The following is a 22,185-nucleotide window of genomic DNA, read 5'->3' on the forward strand; positions in this document are numbered from 1 at the left end:
TGAAGGGGAAGGAAGAGTGGTGAAGGAAAAGGACAGGTGAGGCTTATGTAAAGGGGTAGAGTTCGAAAAAGTCACCCAGAACCCTGGGTCAGGGGAGGCTTTCTTAAGAGTTCAGAAGGAAAGACTGACTGATGGGGACTGTCTCCAACCTCCTGTCATTGATTTTGTCACATGTTATATACTGACATAGCGAATGATTTCTAAGGCCTAAATTAACCTGTCAGAAATGAAAAAATATACTTCATTATTTCTATACCACACTTTCTGTTGTACATTATGGATCAAAACACAAATTTGATAAATGTATTGAGCACGGTAGACATGCCTTACAGTTGGAATAAATAATCTCATTTCATAGTTCCTGAAAAGTTTCTTGGACCATGGCCATACAACCTGGAAGACTCAGCAGCAACAATGACATCCAGCCGTGAAAGCCTTCAATTGCACTAGCTCTTTATAAAGAGCTATCAGAAGCGATGCCCCTTAATTGTAATCTATGTTCACAATAGTACAAATCTTAAAAGTCTGAGGAAAATATTATTTCAGGTGAAAGTGGATGTAGGGTTCCTTTCAGTTTTATTAGTGATTTGAGAGAGTCCATGAATAGAAGTAGTTAATATCCATGGAACAAATTTCTTTATTCATTTCTTTCTAATTGTTTCAGACTTAAAATAACCCTCTCTCTCTTAGTAAACCTGTAATAAATAATAATGATCTATGTTACTAACCTGGGACACAGCTCCTGTTAAAGGTTGTCTACCTGACAACTTTTAGAGGGCAATAAAAATTTCATTTTCAGTATTTTGTACAGTTATTGACCGAATTTAAAAAGTTAAAATACTGTCATAATCTACTCATTAAGAAATATAATCTTATGTTAAAGATTTAGTAAAGTAAGTAAAGTGTTACAGTTAGAAAACTTGTATGTCTTGAGGTAACTTAACTTGGGGCACACAAATTACCCAGACTATATTAACCCAATATTTAAGATGAGAGCACATAGTGACTTCCAACATGATTTAAAACTTTATCTTGCTGATATCACACACAAAACGATAAAGGAGAAAAGTTTTATCCCTTACTACATTTTCGCTGTTCGTGAAGTAAACTGCATCATCAGGCATGACATTTTAATTTATGACTTCTGTGCTACAAAGTCTATTTTCAGCACATTTTTCAGACAGTATTCACATATATCATTGAATTTACCTGCAAAATTGCATCATTGTACAACATAACAGTTTTGAAGAGATGACATTTTATTCATAGGCATTCGTGTCGACATATTAAAGTTTGCAGTGATTGCAGTGAAGTGAATGTAGGCCATGACTGCTTTCACAGGTGCTCCTGCCTTTGGTGGGATAGGATAAGCCTATGGCAGGACTGGAGTAGGCTGTGCTGGGTGGGAGCTTTGATTTGGCAGGTCTTGCACTTGGGTCTTACACAGGTATGTGACCTATGTTACAAGGCATTTGGAATGGGAGTGGTGCAGGAATGGACCAGGATGATGTGTGAAAGATATGGTTCAATTGGTCCAGTCCAGGCTAATACTGGATGATGAGGGGGCTGCGTATGTTGACCAAGACTTGCAACCAAATGCCCAAAGCCTAGCCTCTCACACCAAAGATACAAACCAAATCCTCCAACAATTGTCCACCATACCCACCTCTTTACCACCTTTTGTCACTGTTAATGCAACCTCCCTATACATCATCCCCCTTCAGTATATGGTGTTTCCGCTGTCGCAGACCCCCCCCCCCCCCCCCCTCCCCCAGTGCTCTCAGATTTCTCACCCACCACCTCATTCCTCATACACCACACAAACTGTATCCTTACTCACAGCTACTCCTCTCATGAGGGGAAGGTGCATAAATAAATCTGCAACACAGCCATGGGCACCTGCTTAGTAAACCCCCCCCCCCCCCCCCCCATGCCAATCTTTTTTTCTGGGACATCTAGAGGAAGCATTCCTAGTCTCCTAAAGCCCAAAAACCTCTTCTGTCATTCTGGTTCACTCATGATATCTTCATGATCTGGACTCAGGGTCAAGACACTGTATCATCATGCCTTCATAACCCCAACACCTCTCCCATCTGCCCACCAGGTCCTCTTCAGTCCAACACACCACCTTCCTGGATGTTGACCTCCACTTCTCTGTTGGCTCCATCCACAATTCTGCTCATTTACAAACCCACTAACCTCCAACAGTACCTGCATTTTGACAGCTGTTACTCCTTCCATACCAAAAATCGTTCCTGTACAGCCTGGCTACCCATGAACGGCTCATCTCCAGTGATGAGAATTCCCTTGCCCGATATGCTGAAGGCATCACACCCCTTGGCACATGGGTCACATCACCTGTGAAAGACTCAGGTACAAGACCTGCCCAATTCACCCACCCAGCACATCTTACTCCAGTTCTTTCAAAGGATTTTCCTACCAATCATAGACAGGGCACCTGTGAAGCCAACCTTGTCATATACCAGCTCTTCTGCAGTTTCTGCTCAGCATTATGTATGGGCATGACTACATACCACCTGTCCACTGGAATGAATGGCCATCACCAAACTGCACCCAAGAGCAGTGTTGACAGCACATTCGTGAAACACCCAGCTAAATAGAACATGCTGGAGCTCAATAGTTGCTTCACAACTTGTGCAATCTGGATCATTTCTTTCAGCACAAGCTTTTCTGAACTGTGTAGAAGAGCGTTATCCTTCATATATATCCTTCACTCCTGTAATTCTCCTGGCCTGCATCCTCTAGAAGGGTAGGCCACAGAAGAAATTTTAAAACAGAACTAATGAAACTCTGACATGGTGTAGTGTTTTTGAATTAAAGTTTAAGTGTTGTGTGATCCTATTGTTCAGAATAAGTCTGCCATCTTGTTTGTTAGTGAGGGCTTTGGCCAAAAACATATGAGACCATTCCTTTCGCCAGCTGCTCGGCGTGAGTGTTTCGCTTTACAGTATATTTATTCTCCCTTGAAGTTTGTTGTGAGTAATTCACTGCATTTCAGCAGGAACAATGATGTACATATTTACAATAACAAAAGAAAAAATATGATATTCATTACACCACATTAAGGTTGTCTGTAGCACAAACAGATGTTCACAATATTGCAACTAAAGTTTTGACCACTTACCTGTGATATAAAACTCCTGACAGACTGCAAAATAAAATTTGAGACTAAACGGAAAACGTTTCTCTTCAACAACTCGTATTCTGCAAAAGACTATCTTTATTTTAATGTGTAAATGTTGTTGGTAGGAATTACTAACAAACATCTGTCTATCGTTTAAATAAGCAGAGTATCCATTTTATGGGGTCTAAGCATTTTAGACCATTCCCTTAATTGCATTTAATTTCAAATGGTTCACTTCATTGACATGCACAAGATATGACAGCATGCCCTGCTTCATTCATCATTGCACACAGTTGTGGGCTATCAAAGATCATGCAGATACATTTTTACAAATGTTGTGCATACGAGTTGAGAACTGGAAATGTAAGAAACAAGAAGCAGTACCCGCAAGCATTGGTTTCAGAGTTCCAGCTTCATTTGATATTGATACAAACACAGTAAAAGTGGTATTAAGGATTAGAAGAGCATGCTTTTCACATCATTTTGTTCTCTTCTTGGTTATTGAAAATACATTTAAAAAAGTTAATGAGGCCAAATGTGTCATATTACTAGAGCAAATACACATTCAGGAACAGAAAAGTTTGAAATTACCTTCCTGACACTGTGATATTCGTGTGAGCACTGTAATTTTTTGTATTTAAATTGGTTGTTGTGTGCACATGACAGAAATAATTAACAAGAAGCAATTGTAAACAGTAGTCTGTTAATGTTTTGGGCTATTTAAGATGGTGGCCGGTGAACCCACACTGGCTTCAAAATAACATACAGCATAAGTCTATAGTGCCATCTCCCTTCTATTTTTACCTCCATAACATCTGAGGCAGAAGCAAAGTGACGTGCTCGGGAGCAAAGAATAAAGTGGGCATCACCATTGCTAGCAGCAGATATCATGCACAAGTGCAGTTTGTTTCCAAATAAGAACCACAAAGCATACTGTCAACATTTACACTGTTGTGCTGATATTTTCTTTGCAGTACAGGTACATAAATAAATGGCAGTAAGAAATAAAATTAAATGCAGTTACTCTTTAACGAGCCCAGAAGACTAGGGTCACAAACAGGAATACTCGGAATTAAAGGAAACTGTATGTTCCATGTAAAGAAATGGATTTGCAAAGTATAATGTTAAAGGGAGAAGTCTAATTACTGGTCAGCACGAATCATACTGACAGGCAGTGACTGAAGTACTTCCCTGGTAATAAATACCTTGTGAGTGATGGGTATGTTTATTTTTTACTCAGTTACATTTTATTTACTCTACTTCATCTGCATTTTTTTTGTACAATAGCCTGCTCATGTTGAGCACATCATGGATGCAGTTGAGTTTTGGAGTGACGGGACAGTATAATCTTACACTCCAGTAGTAGATAATCCACTTGGCATAGTTCTGTTGCTTCCCATTGAGTGCATATTGCTGTTGGCCATTAAATATATTTTTTATTTTGTACTGAATACCCTGGACAAATTTGTCTCTTGCACAGAAATAAATATAGCCTTTAGAGAGGGGATAATAAAAGAACTTAACTTGAGGTTTTCTCAGTTGATAGCCTTCTGTCTTTCATGTTAGTTTATTACTTACAAAATTCATAGTGAGTCTCACAAATTAAAAACCATCTTTCAACAGACATACATAAAGTTGGGAGAGGAAACACTAGCTTTTTAATGTGGAAGTTCTTTCATATGGGAAAGGTAGTGTTCCAAAAAGTAGCATGTTGTTACCTCATAGAATTTTTCTCTGCCTACATTTATCTGCACTTCCTCTGAGGTTTTTCACTACACTAAAGACATGCGTAATACCTAAACTTTTTGCATAGAGTGAAGGAAACAGAACCAGATGCCCAAGAGAAAGCCATCTTTGTAGTTGCCTAATGTGAAAGTATTGGAAGCAGCTATTTGGAAGTTTATCTTAGTAACTGAGCGGTTGTTGCTATATGGTACTTACCGCCTTCAGTTTGACTTTTTGTAAGAAATAAAATTTCAGTTTTTTTTAGTACTTCTTCCTGTAATTTGTAAAGTTCTTGTGTTGTATGTAAACCTTGTGAGAAGTTATCATTTGAATCAGATGTATATTTGTCACGTTGCAGGAAACGGGGTAAATATGACTGGTCAAAATTCAAATCATTGTCAAGATTGGAAAAGAAATTTGATGATACAATCACAGAGTATTACAAAGCTTTTGTAGCGATGTGCAAGAGAGTTTGTGGAATGAAACTCTCAGAAGAAGAAGGTATTCATTGTTTTGTTAATTGACTAGATCATATGAACATAAATTGAGTTAGGATGTTTCCTGGTATGAAAAAAAAATATATATATATATATATATAATTTTTTTTATGCAGAATTTGCTGATATCCCTGTAGAGCCTTTGAGTGAAGACAAAGCTCGCAGGACGTTAGAACGAATTGAATTGCTAAGTAAAATTAGAGAAGAAATAATTGTTCACCCGCAGTTAGATGAAAGGTTAAAATTGTGCCAAGTGTCTGCAGATATACCTGATTGGTGGGTGCCTGGTAAACATGATAAGGATTTACTAATTGGTGCAGCCAAGTAAGAAATAATATTAAACTCTTTTGAACATGAACTGTATTTTCTTAATTTTTTTGTTCATAGGTGTTTGTAGAAGTGACTAAATCTTATTGATATTTTTATTTTAATTTGTTGCAGGCATGGTTTAGGCAGAACAGAGTTCTTTATTTTAAACGACCCTGAATTAAGTTTCTTTGATATACTAAGGAAACATCTAGCCATAGATCAGCCACTTCCAGAGGCAAAAGAACATAAACATCTAGATGAAATTAAGTATGAGCGGCCTGAAGATATTCTTAGAACAGACAAGAATGAGATTATTGTGAAACTAGAAAAAGGAGAAGGCACATTAAAGATAGAAAAAATAGGAATTAAGAAAGAAATGAAAACTGAGGAAGAAAAAAATCAGTTCAGGGAAAAAGAAAATGTATCCCAGGGCCAAAATATTGTAGAATTAACATTACTTGCAAATAAAATTAAAGCAGAGAATGAGGAATGTACACAGAGTTATGATAAATCTGATAATGAACAGGGTTCCAGTAACACCCAAGAAAGTGAATCAGCAAATAGAGAAGAGAAAGAGAAATTGATGTCCATGGATAACAACAAAAAATCAGAGGAGGACACAACAGAGCCAGTGAACTGTTCAATTACAGAAGTGAATAAAGCTGAAGTGGTTTGTTCAGACAAGGTGCAGGATCTTCAACAGGAGGAAACACCACAACAGCTGGTTCACACTTCACAGTGCCCTGCTGCAGAGAATGAAATATTAGATACACAACAAACAATAGAATCGGAAGAACCTAAAGACATGGAAAAAGTTACATCAAATGAAGATCATGCTGAAGACAATGATAAGAATAATGAACAAGAAATTGACATGGGAGTTTCAGAGTCTGTAACAGAACCTGATCTCCTGAAGCCCGAGGATAGAAACTGTCTTGATAACAATGATGGAGAAATGCAATCTGCATCAGCTGTTGATAATGAAGAGACTGACAGTAGAACAAAAGATGAAATAATTGCTCAGGAAAAAGATCATGAGATGAAAACTGAGTTCGAACTGAAGGAAGTAAAGCAGGAAGGAACTGACCAAGAACAAATCCTCTCGAATGAAATTGAGAGACCTATATCAGACCTGAATGTCAAGTATGAAACTGAACTGAAAAGGACATGCAGCAGTTTAAAGCGGGCTGAATGTAATGATCAGGAAGATACTCAAGGAAAAGCAAGCAGCAGTGCCCAAACTCCAGATTTGAAAAACGTCTTCCCAGACCTGGAAGTTATCCACCCATTAGCACGACTAGCTGAGATTGATACATTTGTCTTAGGAGCAAAACAGAATAGCAACACTGGCTCGTTGGATTTCTCTGAACCAACAGTTGCGCAATTACTGGCACAGAGCTACCAGAATCCAGTGAAATGGCCTAAGGTAAATGCTGTTCTATTGTATCCAGAGCTATAGTAATAGAAATTAGCTATTGAAATAGTTTTATACTGTGATTGCTCCAGTTATGTGCATAGCTCTGTTAAATTAAAGCAGAGTTCAGATAATTCAAGTAATGATGTGGTACTTATATATTCTTTCCATGGTAATTCCATTCATAATGTAAATTAGCTTCAAAATGAACCTAGTGTCGTACACAAATAATGAAAAATTACTGACAAATTTGTAATTCTACAGCTAACTTTCTAATTATTAACTAACTTTCTATTTCAGAGTCAAATTTGTTTGTATTTTGTTTTGTAGGTTTATAAATATATTTTCAATCAGTACTGCTATAACCTTTCTTTTGACTGTTTAGTTCTGTTATTCTTCTGAAGCTTGCTGGTCATGATTGCAAATTGCAAAGACAAGTAGGAACTGTCCTCTGCTTTTATAAGTTCAAATACTTTTAAGAAAATCTCATTACTCTCACTAGTCACAGATTGTTCCGTAGCCAGCAACAGTGGTCTTTTGTGTGTGTGTGTGTGTGTGTGTGTGTGTGTGTGTGTGTGTGTGTGTTTTCTGCTTCAGGAGAAGGCCTTTTGGCTGAATCTTTAGTTGTGACAATGTGCGATTCTATGTCTCCTCTGCATGGTAAGTAGCAATTTATTCTTTTCATAATATTGTCATTAGTCTTTGCTGGACTTTCCATTGTTTTGTTTATTTAAGTAGTTGTTAGAACAACAATCTTATGTGATACTAATAGTTTCCGAGACACGCTGTGTTGAAGGTAAGTTGTCTAACGCAAACACACTGCAGCAGTGCTGATGGGACGGTTATCAGAGACGACTTTTAACCATTGCTACTACTCAGAGGGTGAATCATTGTTGATCTACTGAAAGTAAGTTTTAGACCATCCTCTCTCCCAGGAGACAATATAATTGATCATGATGAGCTCTATTGTTACTTCTGGTCAGATAGCCTCTCATAGTAATCAATCTTTGTTTACATTTAATTAACCTTACTTGCTACTGGCCTTGCCACTAGTGGTGCTGTAGAATGAGATATGCCAGTCATTCAAAATTGTTCATCAAATATTGAAAGGATTTCAAAATTGAATCCCACAGTTTCAACACAACTTAATTAATTCCTGCCATTGCCATTGCTCAATAACTTTGTGGATGTTGTTTTCTCATAGAGATCATACAGGAGCACTGGTGCTTCAGCCTTTTGGCAGAGGACAAGAACGAATGTATAATAAATTGCTTATCCACTGCTAGAAAGCAGATGGATTTTTATGATTCTTGACACAATGTAAGACTGGAGTTAAAGATTGAAGAAAAGTTGCACAATAATTTGCCATAACAGTTACTATTGTGCGTTATATTAGTATAGTGAGCAGTTGTTTCTTGTGTCTTTAATATATATTAGATCATTTTCTCTATTTTACTGGAAGTGATACATAGTTCCCACCATTGAGTCAAGTTTTTAACTACTAGAGTAGTCATCGCCTCCTTTTGTAAGAGACTTCGCTTACCCTCTTTTAAATGTAAAGTCCGGAAATATATTTTCTACATGAAGAAAACCCATCAGATGAGGCAGCTACAAAAGTTGCTTTGATAATAAAAAAGTGATGGCTTAATGCCGGTAGCAGAGTACTGTTTTGTCTTTTGGTGGACACTCGTACTACCACTAGTTAGAGGGTCTAAACGTGGAAGAAATCACATCATGATTTCCAATTTTTTTACTGAAATTCTTTTGAAATACCTCACATCATTGTTCATAGTTACATGCATTTATAGCTAAAAAGAAGTCATCTTTAAGGTAATTGTGTAAGGAATATGCCTCATCAGTTTCTCATATAATTATATAGTTTGACTTCTTTGTGATGAGAAAAAATAGTTAACATTTTTTGCATCCATTGTATCATTATGTTCTCATCAGAATTAAGTTAATAAATACTGGTCAAAAATGCATCACTCAGTATTAACATTGAAGGAAGAGTGTCTTTTTATTTCTTTTTCCCCCCTCCATTTCTATGGTTTCTTAGTCTGCTGCTGCCACTAAAAGCCATATTCAAAGGGCTAATTAAGCAGTAAACAAAATTTCTATCCTTTTCATCAGTAAAACTAAAATGCTACGCGACCCTCACCAAATAAGGTCATTTGTATCTGCAGCAACATTATACATCAACTGCTTCAAAATTATAGAATCCAGGAAAGTACCCAATTTATACATCAGACAAAAAATGTTGCCAGTGCAAAATAAAAGGCCAGGCTGAAGTGACATAATCTTCTGTGTCATTAATGTAGAGTCGAAGATCTTGGACTCATTAGAAAATGAAGATTATCGTCATATTTACATTACCGGTACTTATTGTGAATATGTAGCAAGTGATGGGTATAGTGTATATTCTGCAACTTTTTTCTGAATACCTTTTTTAAATGTTTTTTATTCAATTTTTCATTGACAACCAGAAATACGCCTAGTATGAAAAATGATTTACTTGGAGAGAGCATCTGTGAAGTGACTTCTAAAATTGTTTATACTGTTTTTGTGCTACAAGAGAATACATCACTTTAATCTGGTCTAAAGTTTTACTCTGAAAACGTTTTGCCTTATCATCCAGTCAGTGTGTACACTGGATCTTAAAAGAGGTCCAAATGTTGTGAATTTAAAATATGGTGTGTGTGTGTGGGGGGGGATCCAACTTTTTAACCTCAAGAGAACTTGGATGGAACCAGAATATGGTGAAATTGTGGACCCCTCCCGCCCGAGTAAATTTTTTTACCTTGCCAACAGCAAAACATGGGATCCTTCTTGTAAAGCTTAAAATTTTCTACACTTTGCACTACTCAAATATAGTTTTACGCCAAAAACTTACGAAGATGCAGAGCTTCAAAGGAATGATAAAATTCTCACATTATAATAATAATTAAAAAGATGAGTTTCAGCAATATAATTTTAATTGCATAACTTTCAAAAAATGACAGTGGTTGATGCCTCTAATGGCCAGTTCTTAACGTCAAGATTAGCTCCCACTTATCCTCAATGGAATGCTCATTTCTGCTGAGGATCGTAAAAATGGTAGAAATAGAGTTTTTCATGGTACATGATTTGAAGTGTCAAAATTTGACAAGCACAGAAACACATCCAACCTACAAATACGATTTCATTTCCTATCAGCTACATTTGTATTTCAAAAATGAAAGTTACCGTAAATGAAACTAACATATAACAGAATTACTGAAAAAAAGTTAATGCCTATGGTCCAAAGGGCATGTCATTGGGTATCTGATTATCCCTCCATAGTGATGTCAATTAGGGTTCCCCCTCTTTTTAATCCTCCTCAGCATCTTCCTCCTCCTGAAGTCCATCTCAGGTTAATTCTCGTATGCATGACCACAACAATATTTGCTAATGGTAGATTGCGAGGTTCCTGCTGCTTGAAGCTGGATGCTTTTGTGCTGCTGTCATTTGTACAAGAAATGATTGCCAGTAAGGAGTCTATCGCAGCATTCTTTTTGTTTTGGGAATTACTGTCCTCTGTAAGTATCCAGCCCCAAACTGATGGAATTATATTGTTACCTAGCCATGCCTGGTCGTGTAGTTAGGTACAAAAAGGATATGGTACTGGTTGGCATCTCAAGTTTGTATTTTGGGTTTAGTTGGACCTTTCACCTGCTTCAGAAATTTGGCCTGCTTTTGCCTCTAGCTGTTTGAAAATACCAGGGGTTTTTCTTGTGGATGATGCCAACTTTCTTTTTGCCTTGTCAAAAAGAGACTGAAGTAGTGTCACACCTGCTTGCCATAAGAAGGGAAAGAATATCCTGTGGGTTGAAAATGCATGATGTTGATGAGTACAGAATCCTGGATGAATTATTCTTCCAACTCTACTGGAAATATAGGTTATTTTGACAAGAGGCTAATGCTGTCAGCTATGCTAGGGTTTCTACTTCTTTATCTGTGATGGTAACACTGTCATAGTTGGCAGTCTTTGATATAGAGATATTCATTATCATTACATTAGCATCTTGTATTATCAAGTGTGCCCATTACTGTTAATTGAGTTATCAGTAGTGAAATAAAGTTCTGTTATTTGATTAAAAATTTTCTGAGAGATAGGTACTGTATAGAATTTTGTGGGTGAGTAGAGTATAGCCTGATATTTTTGGTAACAGATGTCACTAGGATACTTGTTTAGCTGTCCGCCCCTGGTAGCTGAGTGGTCAGCCCGACAGACTGTCAATCCTAAGGGCCCGGGTTCGATTCCCGGCTGGGTCGGAGATTTTCTCCGCTCAGGGACTGGGTGTTGTGTTGTCCTAATCATCATCATCATCATCATTTCATCCCCATCGACATGCAAGTTGCCGAAGTGGCGTCAAATCGAAAGACTTGCACGAGGCGAGCGGTCTACCTGACAGGAGGCCGTCGTCACACGTCTTATTATTATTATACTTGTTTAGCTTTATTAAAGTTTAGTTCATCAGACACAAGCGGAAGTAGTGAATCCATAGCGCAATACTATGTTAAGAAGTTCCCCCCCCCCCAACCACCACCCAAAAACTAAGTGTTTAGCAGCATTGCGCCTGTTTGCAGCTCAGCGTGTCATCTTTACCGTGAATAGCAGTCTGTTCTCTTCCTTATGTTGTTGATATTCCAACATGGAATTTCCATTAACAGATATCAGAGACCCTTTGTTGATTATCATTTCCTGAGTTCTCATATTTGGCTGGCCTTGCATAATGCCTCTATGTTGTAGATCAAGTTTTTACTCCACCATGGTACTGCTACTTTAAATCTAATATTAATGTTTAACAATGTAGGAAACGGTAGAGTGCTACTTACCATAAAAGTTACACATTAAGTTGCAGACAGGCACAATTGAGAATCCTACAAGTAAGCTTTCAGCCACAACCGAAACCGAGAATCACACACCATTTGTTCACACAAGCAAACACATCTCATGTACACATGATTGCCAACTCCTGCAGCTCAGGCCCGAGCTGCTGTAATTGTGCATTCTTGTTAAAATCAAGACAAGTTGGTGGGAGACTTAACGTCATCATTTTACCACTAAGTAACTTGGATAAATAACAATGTGCAATGGTGGTTTGGTTTCTTCTCTGTGCAATATTTTCTCTTGGTGGAGATAGAAATTGTAAACTGACCTGTCACAGAAGTAATGACGTATTGTTTACTCCAACGTGTAGGTAACTTAAAATCAAAGAAAGTGAAAAATGAAGACTTGAATATAAATATAGTGCTCCATAAATAGCTTACTGTAGAAGTCACACCGAAGAGAGAAGAAAATTTACTGTGGACTTGACACAAATGATCTGCTAGCTAGGCACATAATCATCTGGCACTCTTGTCACTATAGTTTGAGAGGACCATCTATTGGAAACAATGATTTGCTTTATTGAGTGACTTGTCATTGTGTGACAACTGCTATGTAATGTCCATGTTAATTGCATTGTTACTGAATATCAGCACTTATGTCTTTTGTTCTCTCCCAATTTATGAATCTCATTCCAATGTTACATTTCCATCCCATAATGAGTAAAACTTGTAAATTGACGTCTTGCTGACCATCCTCTTCGATGTCACTTATATTACAAGGATAACGAGGTACATCTCGTGAAATAACAACTACTTATTCATCTGTCATTATCTTCTCAATCTAAATGTAGCAAATGCTAATTACTAGTTTTTATAAAACAGCCTGTTTGTGAAATATATACCGTATTTACTCGAATCTAAGCCGCACTTTTTTTCTGGTTTCTGTAAGCCAAAAAACCGCCTGCGGCTTAGAATCGAGTGCAAAGCAAGCGAAAGTTCTGAAAAATGTTGGTAGGTGCCGCCACAACTAACTTCTGCCGTAGAAGATATGTAGCGCTACACAGGCATGCTTTTCAGGCACCAAGATAAATACTGGCGCCAAAACCTCTGCGTCAGTAAATAAATTTAAAAAAAAGGTGGAAGACGAGCTTTTTTTTTCTCCGCATTTTCATACATTATCCAAAGAAGTAAATTCAAATTCCGTAGTGTTCATCTTCGAATGTAGGAGCACTTCGATGTACTATGAAAATCCGACTGGCAAGACTGTTTGGGATGTTTGTCAATATGGCCATCTCTACGTTCTGAATTTTTTCCTACCTCTGAGAAGAGATGGTGCTAATAGGAACTTTTATGAATTGTGAATCACATGCAGTATTCTCTCCACCATAAGAATAATACGAATATAAACATTTTGCCATGTATTGTTTCGTGTTTGCTGCTATCTCATTTAAATCCTGTCTGCCTAATAAACTACGAAACTAGAGTGAGACAACAGCAAACGTGGAAGAATAGACATATCATGTAGTGTTTATATTTGTATTATTCTTATGCCTAATAGTGGTACAGTCAGAAATGAAGCACGGCAATTAACCAGATTTTCAAATCTAAGATGCCTCTAATTTCTGTGCGGAGTGTAATGTACTAAAGAGGCACCTGCAAAGATTTTCAAATGGAGAAAAAATTTCGCTAAACTCTCGTTTAGAACATCATCTATCATACACAGTCTATTATTTGGTTCTTGTTGATCATTATCAAAAAAAGCAGCAGTGTAAGTAACAACAAATAGCAGTCTCTTGCCATTGTTTTGCTAATGAGACAATTCCTCTCTTTTTTTTATTGTAAGCGGTGGTAGCGTGCACAAAAGCAAGCCATGCCGCAAACGACGACAGATCGTAAACACTCATTGTCAGAATGCGACAAACAATACACGACACAGTACAATAATGCATTTTGTGCTTAGAGTGACGTACACACCTATAACAAAGAGAACGGCACTTGTCAGATCAAAGAAAAATCAGCAATCAATTCAAACCAGGTGAAGCACGTGAAAAAGGAAGGGTACCCATATAAATACGGACGGAGCGCCTGACGCATAGCAATGGCTACCTGGTAAAGTTTAACTGCTAAGCTTAAGACTCGAAGCAAACTACTGTAGCTGTGTCGTCATTCATTATACCTAAATTGTGTCTCATATTACAATGGACCAACTTTGTTTCGATTTGGAGGTGCGGCCTAAAACTTTTCTCCCCCTTGAATTTCGAGTCTCAAATTTCAGGTGCGGCTTAGATTCGAGTAAATACGGTATATATCACTAACATTAAACACTTCATGCAATCTTCTCCTTTTATTCCTTACATTAGATGAACAGTAAAAAATGTATCCTCATGCAGGATGAGCCTGAATTTTTAGAGGAACCCATTTGTCATTGCCACTTATGAACCCACATCTACAACAACTAAACACTTTTAATATTGCAACTAAACTGTGTTACAGAGTATGTACTATATGATCTGATTATTTCACTTGATATGCATAATAGTGAGGAAGGCATTTGGTTCTATTACTGGATTGCACTTGCAGGGTTTGATTTAAATATGATTAAATTAGTGTGAAGCATGAGGTACAATTATGAGTTTTTTCAGTGTCAGAAGACTTTGACACAAATATTATATAGATCATAAGGGCATCAGAAGGTTGCTGTACAAAAATACTGTACATCATCCTACATATTTGAAGAAATCGTGAAATAGTGATACAGATTCCATATGATGTTGCCATGGGATTTGATACCCCAATTCACCAGACAGATATTTGACAATATGACGTATATATTTTATATAGGACTTCTTTCATGATTGCTGTGAATCAGAGATAGGTATTGTTCTGTGAAAACATTGTACGAGATCAATACAACAAACAAACCTCTCTAAACTCTGTATTGCTTAAAAACCTCAAAACGAAAAGTTATATTACTAATACCAGCTAATGTGCTCTCAGCAATGATGCTGGTCATTTAAACTATTTTACACCATTGAGTCCACTGTTGGCATTGTACACCTTGCAGTTGAACATTTGAGCCACCATGTTAACTGAACAGCACATGTGTTATGTAATGCCAAGCTGTTATTATTACACACACTGTAGTGTTTGCGGCCACTGCAGCAGAAAATGACATTTGTCAGTAGTCAAAGCCTGTCCCTCGAGATAAGTGTATATAGAAGTCACTGTGTTGTCTGCTTCTGCCACTCATCCTGGGATCTTTTAATTATAATACACTGTCGTATATACTAAACAATTGTTACAAAGTGCTGAATGAAAGCCAGTAGGGATGCCTGTCCTCCATTTCATTCAACAGTTCTGTGCTCTTGTGTCACAGAGTTTGCTGAAGTCACAGAAGCTGTTTATTCTGTTACGAGGTGTATTCAAAAACTACAGGATGTTGGTTGTTACCAGAAATTATTCATTAGAGACAATTTTTACTGTAGGATTTAGTTTCCTAGAAACCTGATTCACTTTTCCGCCTAATTGTCATTCACTTGCAAGCGCTTCTCATAATATAAATTGTCTTGAAAGGTACTGTCGTAAATTCTATTAAAACAATAAGCTCATGAAACTGTACTTAGGGGAGTGTTAAAAATCAGTAGATCTGGAATATCATAACCGTTTGGTATCCACTGTTCTATTCTATTCTATTCCATTCCAGACAAGACAGCATCTGAAGTAAGTTAATGCAACTGTTTTGCTGTAGATTCACAAGACTGCAAATTACACTATGCTGTCATTCCAGGATCACGTACTCCAGACAAGACTACAACATATTATTCATGCTGTCGAACATAAAGAATGGCCAGTACCACGGAATTTCTCATCAAGCAGTATTCAGAATAATGTTTCTAGTACAGGAGAACTGGATCTAAGTTGTCATGAAACACCTGATGTTACACCTAAACGAGAAACATCAACGCCAATGTCATTGTCAGAAGGCTCAGAAGTTATTACCATAACTACAGATCATGGTGCTTCTAGGGTCTCTTCATCAAAGAAGAGAAAGAGACACATAGCAATTGATGTTGAGACAGAAAGAGGTAAGGTAGACCTCATTATTATTTAACGTAAATGTAAACATTTTATTTGCCATATAGCGAAGATGCAGAGTCACAGATAGACAAAAAAAAAAAGAGGACAGTGTGGTTTCAGTTGCCTGAGACTACAGTGTTGTGTGTGTGTGTGTGTGTGTGTGTGTGTGTGTGTGTGTGCGTGATTTTGACGAAGGCCATTGGCCAAAAGCTTCAAGTGTGAAAGTCTTTTTGTTGTGCCTATCTATGACTCAGCATCTCCGCTATATGGTAACAACTTTCCTTCTCATAATATTGTTACATTCCATCTGCATTTTCCAATGTTGTAGTGTATGTTGTGCAACAAGTATTTCTCTTGGCCAAGGCAAAAAAAAAAAAAAAGGCAGTTGTAAACAAGCATGAGCATCAAAGGAGAGTGCTAGAAAATTCAGGCAAAATGAATCAGGACAATATGTAAATAAAACTCAGCCTTAAAACACACATAGGAGCACAACACATTGCTTATTCACTAACCTCATAACTTTGCGAAAATTGACATGATGTCTTCAGAGATAAAATCCAGAATAGATTGTTTTAAAACAGATCTATTATCTGTCTTGATTGCACTAGTCTTTTGAAGTGACTGGTTTCATTACAGCGTGAACTGTCCTCAAATCTGTAGACAACAATAAAATAATTAATCTGTAAATACTTTATGAAAATGCGAAATATTATCATAACATGCCAGAATCGAACATCAAACACACCAGAATGCACCAACTGACACCTAAGTTTACGTGTTATGTCACGCAGTAATATAATGGTTTGGTAGAAGGCATGTTATCGCTGCAGTCCACTAGGTTACTGTCAGCAACTGTTAAATTTGTCAAATTTGAACAAAACATGTACAGCTACACTGAATTAACAATAATTATGTTTTTGTATGGTGAGAATACTGTTCTTGGAGGTACTAATTTAAAATCTGTGGTTTGTCAAGGTCAAAAAATAGTATAAATACATCATACAATTTTAGAAATGTAAAAGACTGCGGTTTCCATATCCCTGGTGTTGCTGTAGGCCTGGCTTTTTTCTGGCATGCTTCCTCATGTGAAAACTGTATTGATGTTATGGGACAAGCCGACCCATCATCTAAAAACTGCCACAGTAAGCGGAGGACCATGCAGTAGCGCCCCTTCAACGATGTCGGGCAAAGCAAACATGTTACAGATATGTCATTGCAAGCATTCTCTCATCTGTCACCTTCGGCTTAGACATGTGACAATCATCACCTGAGTAAGCCGTTATAAAAGTTTAAATAAGCATTATGATTGAATTTGTTGTTCTTATCAGAATTAGATTTGAATCTTGCTTTTTGTGAGTGTGAATTGCAAGCGCCTCGTAGAGGTTAGTGTATCAAACCTTTTGAGCTGTATATAGGAGCTGTATATAGGATGTCCAAATTTTGCTCAGTGTTCATGATGGAACACTTTTTAAGTTTTTGATAGTGCCCAAACACTGCTAGGCTCTCTCTCTCTCTCTCTCTCTCTCTCTCTCTCTCTCTCTCTCTCTCCCCCTCCCCCCCTCTCTCCCTCCCCCCCCTCTCTCCCTCCCCCCCTCTCTCCCTCCCCCCCTCTCTCCCTCCCCCCCTCTCTCCCTCCCCCCCCTCTCTCTCTCCCCCCTCTCTCTCTCACTCCCTTCCTCCCTCCCTCCCTCCCTCCCTCTCTCTCTCTCTCTCTCTCTCTCTCTCTCTCTGGTTTAAAAGTTCCTGCTGTTTGCCCTATGTCCTGTGTATTGCAGTCATTGCATTTGAAACTATAACACATGAATAGTGAGATAATCCTACTATTGTGGATTTTATGGCAGAATCTGTATTTTAACAAATTATTTGTACAAAAACCTATTTTAATATTTGCTTTATGATAAAATTTAAGAAGTTAAAAACTATGTATTTTTTGTTGTTGTTCTTAACTGCAATGTGACCTCTTCTTTAACTTCATATTAATTTTCAGCACATCCTTGCTACTGTACCCATTTGCCACAACCATTTGCTTTAAAACGCTGAGTTCTTTCTGTACTTTTTGCTGGCTTAGCGGCTGTCTTGTAACCTGTATACCATTGCATTAAAATACGCCCACTTGCTTCTTGGAGGGTAGCATGAGCACTCATTAATGACAACATTGGTACATGTATGTCTCCTGAATATGCTAAATCTCCATGTTTGCCGTCTTTCTTTATTAGTGTGTATCTGAGTAGTTTATACGACTCATTTTATATGCTACATTCTCAGTGTCATTTTTTTCTCCCCTTGTACAAAACAGTTGAATCCTCTACATTGCTCCTGTAAAATATGATGTTCTCTGTAACATCAGGATTTTCATCAAAGAATTTGTTCCAAGTAATTTAGAGAAATATCAGCCAAGGTTCCAGTTAAACAGTTACCTGTTGCCAATACATCCTTCTGCAAACGGGGAGGAACTTTGAAACTAGATTCAGGGAGCTCATATACACTCTGAATAAAACTGCATTCAGGCACATATGGCAACCTTAAAGCATTCAGTCATAAATGTTCAGCAAAATTGAGGCATCCTACACACAGCTTAAACCTGTTTGAGGAGCTTGAAATTTATACTCACAAACAGCAAGATCCAAATCTAATTCTGAATGAGCAGAAAAAGTTCAATCATGATGCTTGCTTCAACTTTTAGGATGCCTTACTACTGCGGTGATGTATGCATATACGTGCCCAAGATGTTAGATGAAAGAATGTGTGCAATGGGACATCTATCCTGACAATCATGACATGGGTGAAGGGTCCCCCACGCATGACACTCTGACCACAACAGCAGTCACTAGACGACTGGTTGGCTCACAGCACTACACTGCTACAGCAATCACATGAGGAAGCAAGCCACAACAAATACAATGAATACGGACACTGCCATCTTTTAAACTGCTAAAATTTTATGATGTATTCATAATTTATTTTAACCTTGATGAACCACTGATTTTAATTAAGTATCTGTGACCGTACACACAATAATTGTATTAATTCAGTGTGAGTGTACAAATTTTATTCAATGTGCCAGATGCCTCCTGCTGGCATATCAATAAAATTAATTTTACCAAACCACTATTTCATTATGTGACACAGCATGTAAACTTTGCTGATAGCTGTAACTGATACAGACAGGCACATGGTGGTGCATTTGATATTTGTTTAAGGCAGGCGTGGTAAGATTTTGTATTTTTCTTAGAGTTTTTATCTCATAATTAGCTATGGCATCATTCCCTCCTCCTTTCGCAGGACCCACTTGTCTCTTTCAGGTTCTGTGGGCACACTGCCATGATATCATTACAGAACATAGCTAGAGATTAGATTTTTGTAGCTTGTGGAGACATTGGAAATTCAGTAATTGTTGTTGCACATCATTAGAGGTACAAAGACTACCGTAATTTGGTCTATGAATATAATCTCTGTGAGTTCAACAGTTTTATGCACTTGTCAGAAATGAAGATACAAAAATTGAAGTGGGTATACTGTTGGAAATCAAAAAGCATTTTCAATTGTTTGTGTTTGCCATTCAAAATCCTGGAAAAAGTGTAAAATAAATTGCACTTGTACGTTAGCCTACAAGGCACATAGTCAGTTGAGATAACATTTGCTAAATAATATAACTGGAGACCATAATGTCCCGTCCATATTCTGCTGAATATTACGGGTGCATTGTCATATTAGAATAAATGTCCTGGTTTTCCTGCAGAAACAGTAACGCCATGGTGCCACTAACAGGTGCATCACAGTGTGTAAGTGAAGTACTGCAGCAACTGGGAACATATTCCAAAGTTGAAGTACTTGAGAAAGTAAGATTCTTGTTTGCAAAATGTTTAAATTGCACTCAAATTCATCATTCAATTCTGGCAGTGTATTGTCCAAAAAGCAGTGTCATGTCCAGCTGTAATGAAATTGTGCCAACAGTTTGACTGAGGCCATACAAATGTGGGTGATGTTGATCAGGATGGAAGGCCATAGACATAACCACAAACGGCTATGTCTAGGCAATCAAGAAACTGATTTGTGGCAATCACAGATTTTCTGAAGATGAGAACATTCACACAATAATTCTCAAATTGCTCCATGATCAAGGAGCAAATTTCTGTCATTGAGGAGTTGAAAGATTGGTTGAACTTTCCGACAGTTGGTTACGGAAACTGGGTGGCTGTTACAAAAAAAGTGTAATGTACCTGTGCCACTTAGAAGTGTGTTGCAGCAGACAATAAAACTTGTAACTTACTTCTTGATCCGATAACAGCATGTGCCACCTGGGGGATTGTAGATGCACTGATAATGGTTTAAATATTGTCTGCCAACAGATAGAATCATGGCGCTTAGCTGCCAGAGTGCCATCTACGTCCACCCTTTAATAGGGAATGCCCACAGTCAGAAGACTCATTATGATGGAAACATGTGAAGCAAGCAGGCAACCATGCCACGGAGACGCACTCGTGCTTCCTACAGCCAACTGAGTGACTTCAAAAAGGATCAAATTGTGACCTCCTGAGTGGAGGGATGGTCCTTTCAGAGAATTGCCACACAAGTTGGACATGCTGTATCAGTTGTACATTGGCATTGGTATCATTGATCGAATGAACATTCTCAAACCTTTAGATGAGGTTCTGGACATACACGCAGCACAGACACTCCCCAGGATCATCGTATTGTAAGTGCACCGGTGGCAGATCGTACAACTACCATAGTGTAGATAAGCGGCTTGTGAGCCCAAATGGGCTATGAATTGTTGCGAAATAGTGATTAGTGGTGGGACTATGGGCATGGACACATCTAGCCCATCTTCCGCTAACATCACAGGGTAGACTACACAACTCGACTGGTGCTGTCAGAGGATCGCTGGAAGATGGTATGGTGCGTCGCAGTCTTCAGCGATGAAAACAGATTCTGCCTGCATGCAAGTGATGGTCGTGTGCATGTACGACATAGACCTGGTGAGCACTGTTTCTTTGAGTGCATTTGTCAAAGACACACTGGCCACCCTAGACATTATGTCAAGAACTCATACTCCCCTTTGGTGTTTCTGAAGGGGACGTTAACCAGTGCTTGTATGTGCAGAACATTGAGAGACCATTTCTATTGCCGTTCTTGCAACAGGAAGGTGATGTGTTGTTCGAACAGGATAATGCACATCCACACAATGATTGTGAGACTCCAGTGTACTCTGCAAGATGTACAGCAACTTCCCTGGTCAACATTATCTCCAGACTTGTCTCCAGTCGAGCATGTGTGGGATATGTTAGGATGAGAAGCCATCCGTGTGACTCGTCAAACAATAACTCTTATAGAACTATGTATCCCAGAACAGTATTCGCCATCTGTATTAACAATGAAAAGTGAACACTGCACTGCAGGAATTTGTTGCTCTGCGTCCCAGCACTTTATGATGAAAAGCAATTAACATAGGCCTTAACCATGCAGTTTCTAATTACGGGTAATTATTTTACGTTGTACACTATATATGAATTGCAGTGCTATAATGGGTGTTCCAAAAGTTTCAGTTCGAAGGCTGTACAGTCCAGAATCAGTATGTGAATCAGGCAAAATCACTATGAGTATTGAGACCATCACCCCACCAATGCACCTGGTTGAAGGTACTGATTTGGTAAAACACCACGTCCTGCTGTGTGCAGACGTTTGCAACTGCTTGCTGCACATCCTTGTCCATCAGGCATCATCGACCCTTCAAAGCCTTTTTTAAGGGATTAAATGCAAGAGAATCACATGGTGAGAGATCAAGACCATAGAGCGGGTGCTAGAGCGTCTCCCACTTGAGCTGGTGTAACTTTTGCATTACAAAATATACGATATGGGAACGTGGTTTTTCATGAAGCAGCAGCACCCCTTGTCACACACCATTCCACATTGTTAGTTTTAGGCAGACATACTCTCCCTTACAGTGTCTTCCTTCTCCAGTGGATGTCTACCAGTGTTTGTCCTTTGGCAGCCAAGAAAAGAATAACAGCGTGTTTGTCTTGTTTGGTGCGTATAGTAATAATGTCTCTATAATTCATGTTTACACATTTGCTGTACACATGTTGGAAGGATAAGAACGCCACACTAGCCCCTTGCCCACATGTCAGTGCTTATACACCTGTATTAGTCACATTACATTGCATATACAC

At 38.2% G+C, this 22,185-nt stretch overlaps 1 protein-coding gene across 1 annotated transcript in view; it reads left to right on the plus strand.

Annotated features, from left to right (window-relative positions):
• The window catches only part of LOC124774928 (chromodomain-helicase-DNA-binding protein 7), a 326,638-nt gene that overhangs the window by 272,738 nt on the left and 31,715 nt on the right, over positions 1-22,185 (plus strand). Inside the window, exons 31-34 of the mRNA XM_047249608.1 lie at positions 5,229-5,371; positions 5,484-5,691; positions 5,809-7,102; positions 15,726-16,023. Of these exons, the coding sequence (XP_047105564.1) occupies positions 5,229-5,371; positions 5,484-5,691; positions 5,809-7,102; positions 15,726-16,023 (1,943 nt within the window). The remainder of the gene's footprint in view (positions 1-5,228; positions 5,372-5,483; positions 5,692-5,808; positions 7,103-15,725; positions 16,024-22,185) is intronic.

The sequence above is a fragment of the Schistocerca piceifrons genome, chromosome 2 (assembly GCF_021461385.2).
Source record: "Schistocerca piceifrons isolate TAMUIC-IGC-003096 chromosome 2, iqSchPice1.1, whole genome shotgun sequence".
Classification (NCBI taxonomy): Eukaryota; Metazoa; Arthropoda; class Insecta; order Orthoptera; family Acrididae; genus Schistocerca; species Schistocerca piceifrons.